The following is a 17927-nucleotide window of genomic DNA, read 5'->3' on the forward strand; positions in this document are numbered from 1 at the left end:
TTGTGTGTGTGCAATCTTGTAACAATAATAAGGTTATAGTATCTTAACAGTATGACTAGCACTAAAGTCATTCTCTTATTTATTTCCTTATTATATAATCTCGTAAAAATGAAAGTAGATGTTTATTACTCAAGATCTCATATGGAACATGGTGTAATGGTTGCAGCTCCTTACAAACATTGTGCAAACAAAAACTTGGCGATTAAAAAGAGTGGCGGAGAGTTTATTGCCAGTTATTCTTTTCCGTTCTATGCCCTTGATTTGAGAATCATTTAATTTAATATATATTTCTTTTTTTTGACGTTCATAAGTGTACATTATGTTACCTATATGAATAAATGATTTTTGTTTGTTTGTTTGATATCTCCTCCTCACAGAGTAAACAATTATACAGAAAAAGAAGAAATGCCAGTTTAGATAGGTCTACAATTAGGCAGATTTGGATTTAATTACTGGGAATCTTACTTAACCTACAAAAGAACATGAATGGTCATAGAATTTTAGTGCTATGTAAATTCAGAAAATCATCAAGGATTTTAACTCAATTTAATATATTATTAAAAAGCGTGTAAAGCTTATTTGTTTTCAAGGCTTAGTAGATAAAACCGTGAGCATTGCCAGTGTAGGTTATTAAATATTGAGTCAAGATAACATCTCATGTCAATCATTATCGCATTCGCAATTATCGAACTAATTTGGTTTAATTAAAATTTTACTTTAGCCATTTTCCAGTGGGTGGAGTTGAACGGTTATGTGAAGACTTTTCAGAAGATTTTACTGCAGATCACCCATTTCTATCAATCATTACACTGAAAAGGATATCATTTTTCTGGAGCACTTTTATAACATTTACAGATGATACCTGTACACGTTCTAACCGAACTAATAAGTCGAAATGTGGTCTTTTTTAACTTAATATATGATTTATTACATTTGGTTTCTTATTTACATTTAAAATATTCAAATTTATTCATGGTGCAAGAAATTAAATTTTGACAGTCTTACGAACAAGGTCTACTTAACTTGCCAAACCCAATTAATCTTTCATGACACACTTATTCCCTTACGTATTTGTGGCTGATAAAGCGTTCGCTTTGGGCTCAAATTTGATGAAACCCATGATATTCAATCAAAAACTATCAAGGGCTCGATCAACGGTTGAGTGTGCGTTTGGTATCTTGGCTAAACGTTTTGGTATTTTTCAAAAGGCTATAAATCTAGAACCAGACAAAGCAACGATACTGACTTTTACCTGTTGTTACTTACACAATTTTTTAATTAAAGAAAATGCTTCCCTTTATTTAAATCAAGAAAAGGAACCACCATCAGTCAGTATAACTAATCTACAGTCTACTCAAATTAGAAATGCGACTTTAAATGCTAAAATAATAAGAGACAATAATTATTGTAATAGGATGTATTCCAAAATTCTGGATAAGTTTCCCATGTTTTAATAAACACTGACAAATAGTGTTTACCGTGAGAGTAGTGTTTTTCCATGAGCAAGAAAATAGTAAGTAATTTCCTCACCGTCTGCGGGCCAACTGCCTATTTTAACGACGAATTAAACGATTCTTTTATAGCACATTAAGTCGATAATTTGTAGACAATTGACTTGCCCCACGGTTTAATTTGAGTCTAGTCTATGCATAATATGTTTATAATTCCCACGACTGCATTGATATAGAAAAACCCAAGATGCACACTCAACGTCTAAAAAACAACATTCTAAATTGTGATTTGTGCGCTCATTTCAAATAGTCTCGCGTCGCTCGCGTCTGGGAGCAGACGTTAAAAATGTCAAAGTGTTCTCTCAGAAATTGTAAAAATATTACGTCAAGAAGGCTAAAAAAAGGATGGGATATCGTATTTTCGGTAAGTAAAAAACTTTATTGATTAGTTTTAGTTGTTTTTATGACTGATTATAACAAGCAATATGTGATTTTTATTTATTTATTCTAAAAACATCATTCAACGCACAAACTCTATACGGCCAACTTCAATGGCTACTTGTTCAGTGTTAGAACAACGCATTACAGTCTTCTTTTTATTTTAGTCGCATTATAAAAATGACCCTGTTCTAATAAGTGGAGTCGATTATTTTTATTTGTGTTTTTTTTATAAATAAATTTATGTACTATTGAACTTTTTTGTGTGTAGTTTTTGACAAATATATTTACGCTAATAAAGTGGTCAGGAGGTAGCCAATTTAATATTTTTTTAATGTTCGTAAATATTTTGATATTGCTTACAGATTGAAATACCGGATGATGGCGGTGATACTGAAGTGTGTCCTACGAGTTCAATGTTTAATTTAGAAATTGAAAAGAAATTCAAATCTCCTACCACGTCTCTAAGCACGAGGTCAGTTTTGGATACACCTCGAAAAGTTCGTATAAAAAGCGAACTTCACAAATGCCGCAAAAGGTTAATTAGCAAGGAAAAATTCATTAAAAACTAACTAACTTAAGGAAAAAGAATTCGAGACTTGTTAAAAAGCCTATTTCACTAAAGAATGCGTTAAATGTTTTAACGAAAAGGTTTAAATCGTTTTGAACCAAATATTTGAATAAACAATTTTAACAGTTATTATTTGTTTTTTTTAATATACCCATAGGCTACCCAAAAACATATTTATGCACCAATAAAAGTATATTTATGTGTTTAAAACACAATTTTACAAACTCTTAAAATACTAAATAGTAATGTTTAGTGAAAAAAAAGTCATGTTCGACTCCACTCAATACCTTGTTCTACCGACCACGGTCGGTCGTAAAATTTTATTGGTTTAAGTACACTGCGTTGTAATAACAACTTTAAACAATACGCGTAAGGTGGATTTTGCAATAATATATTATTGCAAAATCAACCTTACGCGTATTGCTTGCTATAGAAAGAGACAGAAATAGTTTTCGGGACACTTTCGAGCGTTACTTTTATTCAAGACTGTGCATCTTGGGTTTTTTGTATATCAATGCACGACTGTATCTATTTTATTATTTTTTGGTTTTTAGTACATTTATCTTAAACATTGCAATGTATGTTTAATATAAAACCTTTTAACTTAAAAAGTTTTTTTACCTATTTTTATTCTTTCATTCATCTATAAATGAGACTTGAAGCCGAAAAGGTTTTTAGTATTGTAGATCATAAACAAATTTGCAGGACAGAGGACGTTTCTCAAAAAACTATACTTTTGAAGGATAAACTGTTTATTTCCATAAGTTAATCTTTAAATGTATTGAAACTAATTAAAATCTCACAGAAAACCGGCGTGAAGTGATGCAATAGGTTTATCTTATTGTACTCGCGTTTCTTTCGGTGAGTGAGACTCCCGGAGCCCACCCCCCCCCCCCTTCCCCAGAGTATGACGGTGCAGTTTAAAGAAAGATTACCCCAGGGGGGTACAACACGTGGAGAATCCCCCTCCGGGCGTCCATCATCGGAACAATCAGTATCCGGTGGTGGATGCACAGGCTGCCCTTCGTATTCTGGGGTGGGCAAAAACTGCGCTCTAAATAAAACATCCAGTTCTAGTTTTAGGTTTCGATCTCGGGGCAAACGGAAGAATTCGCCGAAGGCAACCCCTTCCACGATCACAGTGGACTTTACCAATGTTAGGGGGCTCAACTCAAACCTAAGCGCGGTTCACTTTCACCTTGAATCTGCGAAGCCGGCCTTATTCTTCCTCACTGAGACTCAGATATCCTCCCCGGCTGATACTTCTTACCTCTCCTACCCGGGGTACAAATTGGAACATTCATTTGTGCCGCGGGCGGGAGTTTGCGTGTACGTCAGAGAGGATATCTGTTCTCGTCGCCTTGGGACGCTTGAAGGAAGGGACCTATCTAACCTCTGGCTCCGCATAGACTGCGATGACCATCCGCGATTCTATGCGTGCCTGTATAGGTCCCATAGCGGAAATGACGAAACTGACCGACTCATCGAGCACATCCAAATGGCTACAGATTCCCTGCTTGAAAGGGTTCCTACCGCCGAAATCGTGATACTTGGCGATTTTAACGCCCACCATGCCGATTGGCTCGGCTCTGAAACCACCGATCACGCGGGAAGATCCTTTCACGACTTTGCTTTAGCCTACGACCTGACACAAATGGTCCCTGCGATTACGCGAATACCAGATGTGGACGGTCATAAACCCTCTTTGTTGGACCTTCTGCTGACTTCGCATCCGGAGAACTATCAAGTCTCCGTTGACCCGCCATTGGGTTCATCGGATCATTGTGTGGTCCGGAGTACTGTGCCATCTACGCGCCCTTCGCGGTCGCGCTTTTTGGGTTTTCGCCGTATTTGGCACTACAAGTCAGCAGATTGGGACGGGATGCGGTCTTTCTTTGCGTCCTACCCATGGGGGCCTATTTGCTTTTCGTCTGAAGCTCCAGATTCCGTCGCTGCCTCTGTCGCCGAAGTGGTTCTGCAGGGAATGGAACTCTTTATTCCTTTTTCTGCGGTGCCGATCGGTGGCAAGTCTCAGCCCTGGTTTAAGCGTTCTTGCAAGGCAGCCTCGCGTCGAAAGCGAGAATGCTTTAAGGCATGGGCAGAAGCGGCGAAATCACGTGATGCTAATACCAGCGAACTCAAAAAAGCATATAACTCAGCCTCCAGGTCCTTCAAACGGGAAATCACTAAAGCAAGGTCAGAGCACATTGCCAGATTTGGCGAGAGATTGGCCCAACTCCCTTCGGGGACTCGAGCCTTCTGGTCTCTAGCCAAAGCTGTCCAAGGGAATTTTTGTCAGCCCTCCATTCCACCATTGCACAGGGAGGATGACTCGCTGGCCCACACTGCGAAGGAGAAGGCCGACCTTTTAGGCTGTCTCTTCGCGTCCAACTCGACTTTGGATGACCGAGGGAGATCACCACCGAGCATTTCACGGTGTGATTCTTCGATGCCGGAAGTTACATTCCGGCAACGTGCTGTCCGTAAAGCATTATCTTCCTTGGACATACATAAGTCGAGCGGGCCGGATGGTATTCCTCCAATTGTGCTGCGTACTTGTGCTCCTGAGTTGGCTCCGGTCTTAACGCGCCTTTTCCGGTACCTGTACTCGCTTGGCACTGTCCCAGAGTGCTGGAAGATCGCTTCGATACATCCGATCCCTAAAAAAGGCGATCGCTCCGATCCGTCCAACTATCGCCCAATAGCGATAACCTCCTTGTTCTCCAAAATAATGGAATCCATTATTAATTGCCAGCTCCTTGAGTATCTGGAGGGCCACCAGCTGATAAGTGACTCTCAGTACGGCTTTCGTCGTGGTCGTTCGGCTGGTGACCTTCTTGTATACCTTACGCATAGATGGGCGGAGGCAATTGAGTCCAAGGGGGAGGCTCTAGCGGTTAGTTTGGACATAGCGAAAGCCTTCGATCGGGTGTGGCACAGAGCACTGCTCTCGAAGCTTCCAGCCTATGGGCTTCCCGAGAAATTATGTGATTGGATCTCCAGCTTTCTGGCCGATCGGAGCATCAAGGTCGTCATCGACGGAGCATGTTCCGACCTTAAACCCGTGAACGCTGGGGTCCCACAAGGCTGTGTTTTATCCCCGACCCTGTTTCTTCTGCATATCAATGATATGTTGCAACTTAGCAACATTCACTGCTATGCGGATGACAGCACAGGGGACACTCTTTACACTGGCCGGGCAAGTATTTCTCGGGCAGATGTCGATGAGTACCGGAACAAACTTGTGTCTGAAGTAGAAACCCTACTACGTGGAGTCTCTGACTGGGGCAGACTAAACCTAGTCCAATTTAACCCCAAAAAGACACAAGTTTGCGCGTTTTCCGCTAAAAAAACACCCTTTGTCGCTACTCCTCTTTTCGAAAACACTCTCCTTAAAGCCACAGCTAGCATTGGAATACTTGGCGTTGACATATCGAACGACGTTCAGTTTCGCGGTCACTTGGAGGGAAAGGCAAAATTAGCCTCCAAAAAGCTCGGTGTGCTCAGCAGGGCGAGACGGTACTTCACTCCGGGCCACCGCTTGCAACTATATAAAGCGCAAATTCGGCCCCACATGGAGTACTATTCCCACCTTTGGGCGGGTGCTCCCAAGTACCAGCTTCTTCCACTTGACCGTATTCAACGAAGAGCGGTTCGAATCGTTGACGACCAAAATCTCTCCAAGCGGCTTGATCCTTTGGCGTTGCGTAGAGATGTAGGGTCTCTCTGCATCTTCTACCGCATTTACCATGGAGAGTGTTCAGAGGAGTTGTTCGGATTAATACCTGCAGCTGAGTTTCATCATCGGACGTCGAGGCAGAATACGAAATTCCACCCGTATCACCTCGACGTCCGCCGTTCCACAACTGCGCGTTTTTCCAGGCAGTTTTTGCCGCGCACCACCACTCTGTGGAACCAGCTGCCAACTGAAGTATTTCCGAACCAATTCGACTTAGGGTCCTTCAAGAAAAGAGCGTACCAATTTTTAAAAGGCCGGCAACGCACTCGCGAGCCCTCTGGCATTGAGGGTGTCCATGGGCGGCGGTATCACTTAACATCAGGTGAGCCTCCTGCCCGTTTGCCCCCTGTTCTATAAAAAAAAAAAAAATCTGAGATTTAGGTAATTGTAGAATGTAGCTTTTTTAAAAAGGAAATTTCCAATGGACCTGTAAAGTTATAAAAATTGGTACTATAACAAACGAATTCAGGATCAGGTATTTTATAAACTAAACTAGCACGGCGCAATCAAATTATTTTAATTTGTATGTACTCGAAAAATCAATTTATCTCTCAAGTACCTACAGAGAGCTATGTCATATTGGAACTTGGAAGCGTCGTCGAACAAATGTTTCAATTCACATGCTTCCGGATATCTATTATGATGAAGGTCTACTTTTCTATACTTACATTTCAATCTTTTCCAAGTGATTCCGTCTACGGAGCACAGAATAATTACTTTACGCACTAGAAGTTAGAAATAAGTTCAGCTTCGCAGTAAACGGTCCAATTTCCAAAAACCCTTGTCTTACGGTTGTATGTGCTCTGTGGTGAATTATAGTGATAGACTATATATATATTTTCGATTAGAAAAAAGTCTGTGTTCTATGGCATAGATAATAATAGATAGGTAGACGGTTCACACTTCACAGTAGATAAACTGTTTTTATTCAGGTTTTTTGGTTTGTGAATTTAAAATTTAGAATAATTTAGTGGTACATAATTGGTAAGTAAATTAAAACATTAAAGCTCATTCGCTAATTATCAGTGAAGTCTCAAAAAAATTAATTAATATTATCAACAAATACCTTATAGCCACGAAGGTGAACAAATCAATAGCCGGCAACGAAAGTTATTGCAATATCGTATCTATCAAATAATAATAAGCAGTTTGTGATTTATCAAGTAAATACTATCCGTAATCAGTGCGATACCAAGCAGATTTTGATTAGAACAATTATGAGACACTACGTTTTTTTTTTGTCAAATGCGGTTTTGCAGTGTACTATGTAAGTAACAGTGTATTAATTGATTATTTACGAAATTGAGCAAAATATATTAATTTCAATTAATATATTTTGCTCTCTTGCTTTCTTATGAAAGTATAAATTTTCTTGGAATTAGTTACCCCTAAACAAATAAAAATATTTTGTTTTGTTGGAATGACATCATCAAACGAGCGCCCGATTACGGATGATTCATATAATTTTCTAGTGAACTATCTGGATATATTAAAAGCTTAGTGCTAGTGCAGAGTGCTACCCCAGCTAATTTTCATACAGCCGCAAGTGCAACAGACATGTAATATTCTCTATATTTAATTATTGGTTAAACTTTCCAATATGACCCGTCGATTTTTGAGGTTTTTTTGATGGGAGATGGAAGAGGGGATGGAGAAATACCCCCTGTGTCATTCCCAACCTGCGGAAACCCATAGTTACGGAGATATTCATGTTTAAAATTTTAAGGCTAGAATGGTAACAATTTAGAAATGTGTCCCTGAATTTGATAATACTGATTATGTTAGTGTCTCTTTACCTTTAATGGAACACCTCCAAGTTATTTTTTCTGCCGGAGTTCCGTCTAAATATTAATAAAGATTATTTAAACCTGTATAATGTATAGAAATTCGTAAATAAATCGTACATTTTCCATTGCTTATTTTTTTTTATTTTCAATTTATCCCTAATGGGAAAGGCAAAGGACTTTAGCCATACAGATTCCATTAGTTATTAGAGACGTGACATTTTGCATCAAAATCGTTTTTTTAATTTGTCGATAGTTTTTTTTGAATAAAAACTTGAATTTTATTCAAATATAATATAAATATTAGTTTTAATATGATAAATATTAGTTTTTATATGATATAAATATTAGTTTTTTATATGTTTATTGATGATTTCAGAAACAGTTCTTAGAAAAAAGAAATTCATATACTAACCTAACCTAACCGAACTAGATAATCATTCGGTTTATGAACGGCTCCGGCGCTACGGAAAACGCAGCCCCTTCACCCTTGCGTACCAAAGCACAGGCATTTCATGCCTGTGCTTTGTTACGGCGGGTGGGGGCTGCTCTTCCTCCGCGCCTCCGATTTTATATACACTCTAGGGGTAGGGCAGACAAGACCACGTGGATAGTGGGGTGCTCTGATTCGGTGTTGGGTACTTTTAGGTTATTAAATAAAATGTTATTAAAAAAAAATATTCATATACTAACCTAACCTAACCGAACTAGATAATAATTCGGTTTTTGAACGGCTCCGATTATTTATATACGCTCTAGGGGTAGGACAGACAAGACCACGTGGATAGTGGGGTGCTCTGATTCGGTGTTGGGTACTTTTAGGTTATTAAATAAAATGTTATTAAAAAAAAATATTCATATACTAACCTAACCTAACCGAACTAGATAATAATTCGGTTTTTGAACGGCTCCGATTATTTATATACACTCTAGGGGTAGGACAGACAAGACCACGTGGATAGTGGAGTGCTCTGATTCGGTGTTGGGTACTTTTAGGTTATTAAATAAAATGTTATTAAAAAAAAATTCATATACTAACCTAACCTAACCGAACTAGATAATAATTCGGTTTTTGAACGGCTCCGATTATTTATATACGCTCTAGGGGTAGGACAGACAAGACCACGTGGATAGTGGGGTGCTCTGATTCGGTGTTGGGTACTTTTAGGTTATTAAATAAAATGTTATTAAAAAAAAATATTCATATACTAACCTAACCTAACCGAACTAGATAATAATTCGGGTTTTGAACGGCTCCGATTATTTATATACACTCTAGGGGTAGGACAGACAAGACCACGTGGATAGTGGGGTGCTTTGATTTGGTGTTGGGTTCTTTTAGGTTATTAAATAAAATGTTATTAAAAAAAATATTCATATACTAACCTAACCTAACCGAACTAGATAATAATTCGGGTTTTGAACGGCTCCGATTATTTATATACACTCTAGGGGTAGGACAGACAAGACCACGTGGATAGTGGGGTGCTTTGATTCGGTGTTGGGTACATTTAGGTTATTAAATAAAATGTTATTAAAAAAAATATTCATATACTAACCTAACCTAACCGAACTAGATAATAATTCGGGTTTTGAACGGCTCCGATTATTTATATACACTCTAGGGGTAGGACAGACAAGACCACGTGGATAGTGGGGTGCTTTGATTCGGTGTTGGGTACTTTTAGGTTATTAAATAAAATGTTATTAAAAAAAATATTCATATACTAACCCAACCTAACCGAACTAGATAATAATTAAGTTTTTTGATTACAAATAATTAATTTGATCATAAGTTACAAATAATCTATGGTCCATATTGGAAAGTTTAGTAGTATCGATACGTCAAATTTTTCGAACCCTTCACTAATCGATACGTGAAATGGTTGATGTTTGACATCAGTTATTTGTCAAATTCATTGTGTTATGGCGTGTTATGGAATGATATTTGTCCATTTGTATGGAAAGTATAAATAAATATATCTCATGAACCGTAAGTTTCCGCAACTTAATACTTTACAAAACGCTTTCTTATGGTGAGTACTATCTACAAAAAAAATTTGAGCATTCAAATCGACGGGTCATATTGGAAAGTTTATCCTAATTATTTTCCAGTACTACTGATATTTTTAAAAGCTGTTGCATCTTCAATCATGGATTCAAAGACGCTATCTTCATCCATCGCTAAATTCTCGGCAAAGTTCTGTAATGTAAGTATGTTATTCTTTGCTTTTTATGTTAAAAATCTTTTCATTGTTTTATATTTGAATTATCTTTTTATACTTCACCTATTTTTATTTAATTTGTTAGTTGTGATAGATTATACAAACAAATTAAACAAAATTTTTTTGTGCAACTTTAAATAAATAAAATATGAATTCTAAACTCAATAATATAATACATAAGTTTGCTTTATGACCGTGAATTTAGGTTTAAATATTTTTTAGGAACTAGACAAGTCAATGAGTGTGATTGCATCTCCATTATCAGTTGAATACATTCTTGCTCTTGTGGCTTTGGGATGTGAAGGTCCAGCACATAAAGAGATATTGCAATCCCTTGGATTCCCTGAAGATAATGCTGTAAGTTTTTAACTTTATGAACATTATATGTGATAAGTGCTGGATCATCCAGCTGACACCTAGACATGGTGTTGATTACTCTTCTGTAGGCTTAATAAGTTTTAATATCATATATAAGTAAACTTTCATTTGTTTATATGCTTAAATTAAATATTAATACAGATTTTTTTTTAGATTCGCTCATCTTTCTCTAGCATGTCATCACAACTGAAATCGATTAAAGGTATTACCTTGAATGTGGCTAACAGAGTGTATATACAAGATGGGGGCTACAAGCTAAACAGTGCCCTTGAGAGTGATGCTGTTAAAGTGTTTGATGCTGGCCTTAAAATAATTGACTTTGGAAGTGGAGGAGCTGTTCAAGAAATCAACAAGTGGGTAAGTACTGCAAGGAACTTTTTTTTCTAAACTGATTTTCAAATTATCACGATTTTACCAATAAACTAGTTGAGATATATGTTTTAATTTGATTAATTATTTAAGTTTGAGTTAAAAAGGTTTAATTTATTGCAGCTACATGCCTATTCCCTATCTAATGAAAATGTTTCCAGGTGGAGAGCAAAACCAATCAACGCATTAAGGATTTATTAACGTCGAACAGTGTTAATAGCGACACTCGCCTTGTCTTGGTGAATGCATTGTACTTTAAGGTATGTAGATAATAACTATGAAGGTCACTGTAATTTTAATGATAAAGATGACCTATTGTTTTGATTTTTATTGGTCTTAGGTCAAATTAAATTATTCTTTTATTACATTCCCATAATTGGATTTGAAATCAAGTATGTATTCTTAAATAGTAATCAACCTCATACATATTACTTAAATAAATTTATAAACCTTTAACTTATGTTCTTATCATGTTTTGTAATTATTATTAGTAAAAGAGCATTTTTATTAACAGGGATCCTGGCTGAAACCATTCCATAAGAAGATGACATATGACCGTCCGTTCTACCTTGATGAGAGTACCACAGTGGACATTCCGATGATGAATGCCAAAGATTACTTCCTTTACGGTAAAAGCAAGGATCTTGGAGTTCAGGTATTTACTGCATACTGCATACATGTTAACTTTAAAAATATTCTATATATACACATTGAATTAAGAATATTCATTTATATATTAATAATATTGATTACTCATTGTTTCACTGTTACGGCGGTCGTGGCGCTATTGAGCCCATAGTGTTGTATTTAAATTTTAAAATTTGCAAACTAAATAATAAGAGTCACATCGCGTTAGTACGGCCAGTTTTGTGCCGTTGAAAGACCCTTTTTTTTCGTTTTGATTTCTCGCATAACATTTCAGTTTTGAAGTTTTTAAATTAAGGAACTTTTTACGCGAGAAACACTCAAAACTTATTTAACCGTATATAATTTATCGTCTTAGTAATAATTCACTCATTACTTATACGATAAATTATATAAATTTTTTTACAGAAATATACACCAAAGAATCTTTGATCGTTTAAATCTGCTGAAAGTGAATTAAGTCATTGTAAAAATTACAATACTTCGTTTTTTCATGAATCATGTCACTTTTGCTAATTGAAAAACGCGAGCTTTACATTCCATTAGTGTCAAGGTCACAAAATTGGGCTTAATTTGTTCCGCCATTTTTCCAAACGTTTCTTTGTAAAAATATCAAAGCCATCTTGATTCGTACGGTTAGAATTAGATATTTTTTAATAAATTAAGCACTGATATTTTTTCCATGAACCAAGTATAAACTAACTTAAAATGTTAAAAAATATACGGCACTGCATATTTGTGTAAAATTTCAAAATTGGTTCTAAAATTGTACCTATTCTAAAATTACGTTTCTATCAATTTCTACATACGATTGCAACACTTACCATGCTTATGCCCACGATTCATATGCACGAAATATTTACCTTTCGTGAATTTGAAAAATTCTGTGAGCCTAATAAAATGTACTTTTGTTAAACCTTCTTTATGTTGCGCCCATATAAATCTCTATGGATACATGAAATTTTTATATCAATATAATATGCGGTATATTATATATAAAAATGGATAGATTTCTTAATTTTTTATCTTGATATTGATTGTAGGCAGTTTCGATAATATTTAATCTACGTGAAAATTATATAATTACTATATGAGACATTTTAGGCGTTTCCAATGAATCTCTCATTGTTTAACTGAAATCGACAGACTAATAGCACTCTAAACATACTGAAATAAGCAAAGTTAAATAAACATCAAAAAAATTCTGGCAACGAGCCAATTTTCTATCAGTGTTGTAACAAAAATAAAATTCCGATAATTTTATAAATAACAGTGTTATTGATAATTGTCTAATTTATCGTTATGAGTAATGGAAATATCAACTGATTACAATTAATTCCAGTGCCGAGTAATCGTCTATTTGTATCATGTGTCTTTTAAATAGGAAACCATTGCAAACTTTTTGTGTAGTTTCAAGGTTTCGTACATGTTTAGCCATTTTCAACGAAAGAATATGTCCATGCCTTCGTTTTTTTTGAATGGAACAATGTTTTATTATATAAATAAGAATTAACAAAATAATAACAGTAAACCCCTTTTGTAATAAACAGATTCCCGAATTTACGTAATGCAATACAAATACGTATTAAACCTAATTTAATTTGTCCCCAATCATTATAATATAATATATTATAATACTAGTGACCCGCCCCAGCTTCGCACGGGTGCAATGCTGATGAAAAGCAGGTTTTTATTATGTGTTGTTATTTCCGTTGCTGGAAAGCTCCGATAATATACGCGACATATACCATATAGACATATACCACGGACTTTTCTGTAGACCTTTTCAATGTGTACAATACTTAGTACATTATTTTGATAAAACTCGTAGGCTTCAGCCTGCGTTTGCAATGTAAGCGGAAAAATGTATTTATTTACGACATCACATTAGAAACCTCAAAAATATCAGTACTTCTCCACTATTTAATGGATGTTATTATACATGTAAACCTTCCTCTTGAATCACTCTATCAAAAACACTCTATTAAAAAAAACAGCATCAAAATCCGTTGCGTAGTTTCAAAGATTTAAGCATACAAAGGGACATAGGGACAGAGAAAAGTTTTATACTATGTAGTGATATTTAAATTATATTATACTGAAAATAGCAAATCATTTTTACTAGCACGTGCGTCAGTCGATTAAAAGCTTGAGAAAAATTTAATTTTCTATGCGTACACACTCAATACTGTACAACTAATGGTTTCAGGTTACAAAAGAATGAATATGACATTAGGCTATAAGTAAATTATTAGTAATGATATACGCCATACGAGGGACTTCGAAACTGCTCTTCCAGATCTTTCTACGAATGAAACTCACTAATACCTACTTCCGTTCAAAAAATTGTGGTTTTTATTATAATCATTATTTGCAGTACCTGAAAATGCAATATGTGGGTGAGCAAGCCAGTATGCTGGTCGTCCTACCATCAAAGGTTAACGGTTTGAATGATGTTATAAAGAAACTGGCTGATGGTTATGACCTGTTGGCTGATGTGGAGACTTTGAAATATACCAAAGTGGATGTCACTATCCCCAAGTTCAAGATTGAGTCCGAGATTGACCTCATGGATGTTCTTCCCAAGGTATTGTCTATTCCAGATACTTTTCTTTAATTAAAAGTATTGCTTTCTTCCATATTCCTATTCTTTATATGTACATGAATGATCTATTGTATACAGCACTAACAATCGTTTTTGTAAATTGTCATTAGACCGCTTATGACGGCTTTTCTTATCTATGATCTATTTTAAGGTATAATATTAAAAGATTTAGAGACTGATTTTTCTATATTGAACGCGTTTGACAAACATTGTTTTGTTATATTGTGGGAATTGCTCTATATTTGACTATAATAATTTATTGATGTCTCCAAACACGTGTTTGTTGAAACTATGACATATCGAAATTGTACATACAGTGCATCAAAATATGAAGTAGTTTTAAATTTTGAGGTATCTACGCATAACTGAACAAAATTTATAATGATGTGTAATAATTTGTTAAGTATTAAGTGATCAAAGAACTTTAGAATTCATTGATTCATAGTTGGGTTTTTAACCGAAGCCGACGATAACGAAGTTTTGTATTCGAGAGATTAAATGTAATTCAGAGATATTTTTTTTGGCATCATAACTTCTCTGAATCCCTTTCGTGGTCAGTTGTTTTTTTTTTCTAACTAAAAAAAACAAAGTAATTAATTGATAGCTGTCAATTCCTAATGATGTTTTCGTTGGCCGTACTCGCTGCCCGCATTGAATACAACTAGGCAACATACATATGAAAAGTCTTTTCCGAGGCTGAACTTACCAATACCACGAAGCTCTATGATATATACTGGCGAAAATATTAACGTCAACGAAACAACATTCTTTCAACTGGGATAGATGATAGTTATCCTAAATTTATGTACAATTGTATGTGTTTAAAATGAACATTAATAATGCTTTTTTGCTGTTTTTTGAAATAACTGTTTTTATCCACTCTTACACAAGTTGATATTTTTCGACTTCCTTCGACTCGTCGTTGTCGTTGACTTAGTCTTTATGACCATACAACGTTGTTCCATATAATTGGCGTAGCCAAAAGAGGGCGGCGGGGACGGGCCGCACCGGGTGTCACCTTTCTTGGGGTGACACCTACCCGTTCCCTCAACTTTAAGAACAACAATGTAGAAAAAGAAATCGATCGCTAGCATAAAATATATTTTTCAGGGATTCCTCCTCTAGCAGTAGCTCAGCTCCATGTAGAATTCGGGGATTCCCGCAAAAGAGCCTAACGAAAGTCGTGGGGATTAACCCGTGCCATACTCTCGATACATACGTCATTATTGTTAGGCTTGCGCACTTTCAAAATAAAAAATCTTACCATTTTTAATCGTCTTTAAAAAATGGTTTTATAAACTATTTCATTGTGTTGTTCTCACAAGTTTTGCGTGAAAACCTTTCGTAATATTATGTCATTTAATAATTTCAGCTTGGAATCAAAACTATATTTGAGCGTGAAAACTCCGGACTTACCAGGATGTTAGATAGTGAAGAGAAGTTATTTGTGTCTAAGGGAGTGCAAAAAGCATTCATTGAAGTCAACGAAGAAGGAGCTGAAGCCGCCGCTGCCTCTGGTATGTATATTTTTGTGTTATTCAAACCCGTAGACTATCCATACAAGGTGTATGGTAATCCTAATTTAATTGGTTGTGTATTAAAAGTATCATAAGATTGTCTTTTTAGAATATTTTTGTTGTTTCACGTACTGCACAGCTTTAGAATTACGCATTTAGTAAGACATTTTTTTAATGTTCATTTTTTTCATCAGCTTGAAGGGGTTTTATGAAATGTACAAACGCGTGTTATATTTAAATAGTGTATATATAATTATAATGTATAATTGGGTAGTAATTTTTCTTATTTTATTATAATACATAAATGTAAAACAAATAGAATTCAGAATGGTTCCACAATGTTTTTTCAAAATCATACTTAATATAACTTGTGGTGAAAGTGTTGTATGGCAAACTTGTAATGATTTCATTATTGAAAAACATTTTTTTTAAATTTTAAAACGGTTTCAATTATATATTAGTAAATGGGAGATTCGTGTGCTTACTTTACTCACACCTAGCGTGTCTATCAGAGTGACAGTGGGTGTAGTCAGAACTCGGCGCTCCTTGAATCCACCACCACCAATCTTCGAGGCGACAAGAGAAGCCCTCTGGTGCGTCTTTATCAAAGACCAGATGGCGTTTGTGGCCCGCTATAAACCAGAAAGGACACAGCTTCGTACCGAACTCTAAGACGATGTTAATATTACCGGCGTCAGGATAATCTCGCATCATGTTTACTGTTGAATATTGTTAAGAGCGTTATCAACTAGTTAACGTATCGAGTACAGATAAAAAGTGACGAGCGTTACCCGCTATAGTCTGTGGAAGTTGAAATGTCACGTGACATGTGGTCATTATCAGTTTTCATAAAATACTTATAAATAGTCTATGGTTTCTTAACAGCGCTTTACTAAGTGCTTTTTAATTTGTTGCGATAAAACAGTTATCATTGACATTCCTTTTGAAGTTAAATACAGAATTTATAAATAGTGCCTCAAACACAATATGTCAATTCGAATTTAAATTAATCCGTCCTTTTTTAACAAATTAATATTTAATTTATGCTTATTTTTAAATTTTCTTACACAAAATGTTAAGATATATGTACTATAAAATAAAAATTTGTATTATAACACTTAATATACTTATTGTATTTGTATTAATTTAATTAGGTTATTAGTGTGTGATATTTTTCAAAGTTGGTATCTGATAAGTTTTATGTAAATCTACGTTATACGATTGCAGTTTTATAACAAAATTTAGCGTTCATGAATTCATCTTAATCATTAAATGTTTGAGAAACTTAAATAAAGTCGATATATAAAATGGATAAATATTTCGTAAATATAACCTGCTTCATATGTAAAATGATTTATTTCTGCTTAGCTTTGTTCTATGATATTTGCAGCTTTTGATTTTTTTTCTTGTATATATATATTTTTTAATCGGTTATGGGTTTTACCTTACAGCAATGGGTGTGTCGATGTGTTTGTCAGTCATGAGGGAAGCGACGCCTGAGTTCAGAGCCGACCGTCCATTCTTGGCTGTAATTCTTGTCGGTAATGACGTCTACTTCGAAGCTATTTACCGTGGAAAACCATAATTGTTAACGCACACACAAAAAAAATTGTAAAACATAACTTTGTATATTGTATTAAAAATCTACATATGTATATTATATACGTAATTATGATTAAGTTTTGTTGGCTGCTAACGTTCGTCTTCGTGAATTTTTTTTAAACAGTGCCTCTGATGGTTCTCAGAAGTAAAATGCGTCATACAAATATATGACGCGGACAGTAAGCGTTAAATAAGTCACACTATGATTATATAAAGTTCCTAATCCTCTCTGAATTTTGATGAATATATTGCGTTTATATGATCATGTACCATGTCAAACATGGATAAGATTTTAATAATGGTACCAAGTGCACTTACAATAAGTATTATTTTTACACGCTTAAAGTAAATGTATTTTTATATTTAATATATTTTAATTATTTATAATGTTGTTTTATTTTTAACCTGTGATATTGACAATACCTTTTTAAAGGATCATTTTTATTGGACTAAATCTTTATGAGTCAAGAAGACGAACATGTCCTATCTTACTGATCATTTTTCTTTTGGCTCTTTGGAACACATTTCTTCTAGTTTTTATTAGTACAGATAGAATCTAGAACATAACTTGTTAAAATATGTGTAGAGTAAAAATCATTCGTT

The 17927-nt window shown here is 35.1% G+C and overlaps 1 protein-coding gene across 3 annotated transcripts; it reads left to right on the plus strand.

The window, feature by feature from the left end:
• Window positions 1-7097: 7097 nt before the first annotated feature.
• LOC111001813 (antichymotrypsin-2-like) lies at window positions 7098-17677 on the plus strand. Of its 3 annotated transcripts, none has more exons than XM_045630498.1 (9): window positions 7098-7183; window positions 10099-10193; window positions 10431-10565; window positions 10740-10943; window positions 11117-11215; window positions 11470-11610; window positions 13978-14187; window positions 15578-15722; window positions 16243-16671. In XM_045630498.1, the coding sequence occupies exons 2-9, from the start codon at window positions 10137-10139 to the stop codon at window positions 16392-16394; spliced, it is 1143 nt and encodes a 380-aa protein (XP_045486454.1). In that variant the 5' UTR covers window positions 7098-7183; window positions 10099-10136; the 3' UTR covers window positions 16395-16671. The 3 variants fall into 3 exon arrangements, with proteins under 3 accessions (XP_045486454.1, XP_022127537.2, XP_022127553.2); XM_022271845.2 differs by lacking the exon at window positions 7098-7183 and adding an exon at window positions 7363-7466 and having other exon boundaries at window positions 16243-16672; XM_022271861.2 differs by lacking the exons at window positions 7098-7183; window positions 16243-16671 and adding exons at window positions 7369-7466; window positions 17174-17677.
• Window positions 17678-17927: the final 250 nt, after the last annotated feature.

The sequence above is a fragment of the Pieris rapae genome, chromosome 12 (genome assembly GCF_905147795.1).
Source record: "Pieris rapae chromosome 12, ilPieRapa1.1, whole genome shotgun sequence".
Taxonomy (NCBI): domain Eukaryota; kingdom Metazoa; phylum Arthropoda; class Insecta; order Lepidoptera; family Pieridae; genus Pieris; species Pieris rapae.

Bases quoted from the DNA above. Each gene is read 5' to 3' on its own strand.
- LOC111001813 (XM_022271845.2), top strand. From the start codon at position 7,445: ATGCGGTTTTGCAGTGTACTAT. The intron at 14,188-15,577 runs GTATTGTCTATT...TAATAATTTCAG, and splicing joins TCATGGATGTTCTTCCCAAG to CTTGGAATCAAAACTATATT. The intron at 15,723-16,242 runs GTATGTATATTT...TCAGAGTGACAG, and splicing joins TGAAGCCGCCGCTGCCTCTG to TGGGTGTAGTCAGAACTCGG.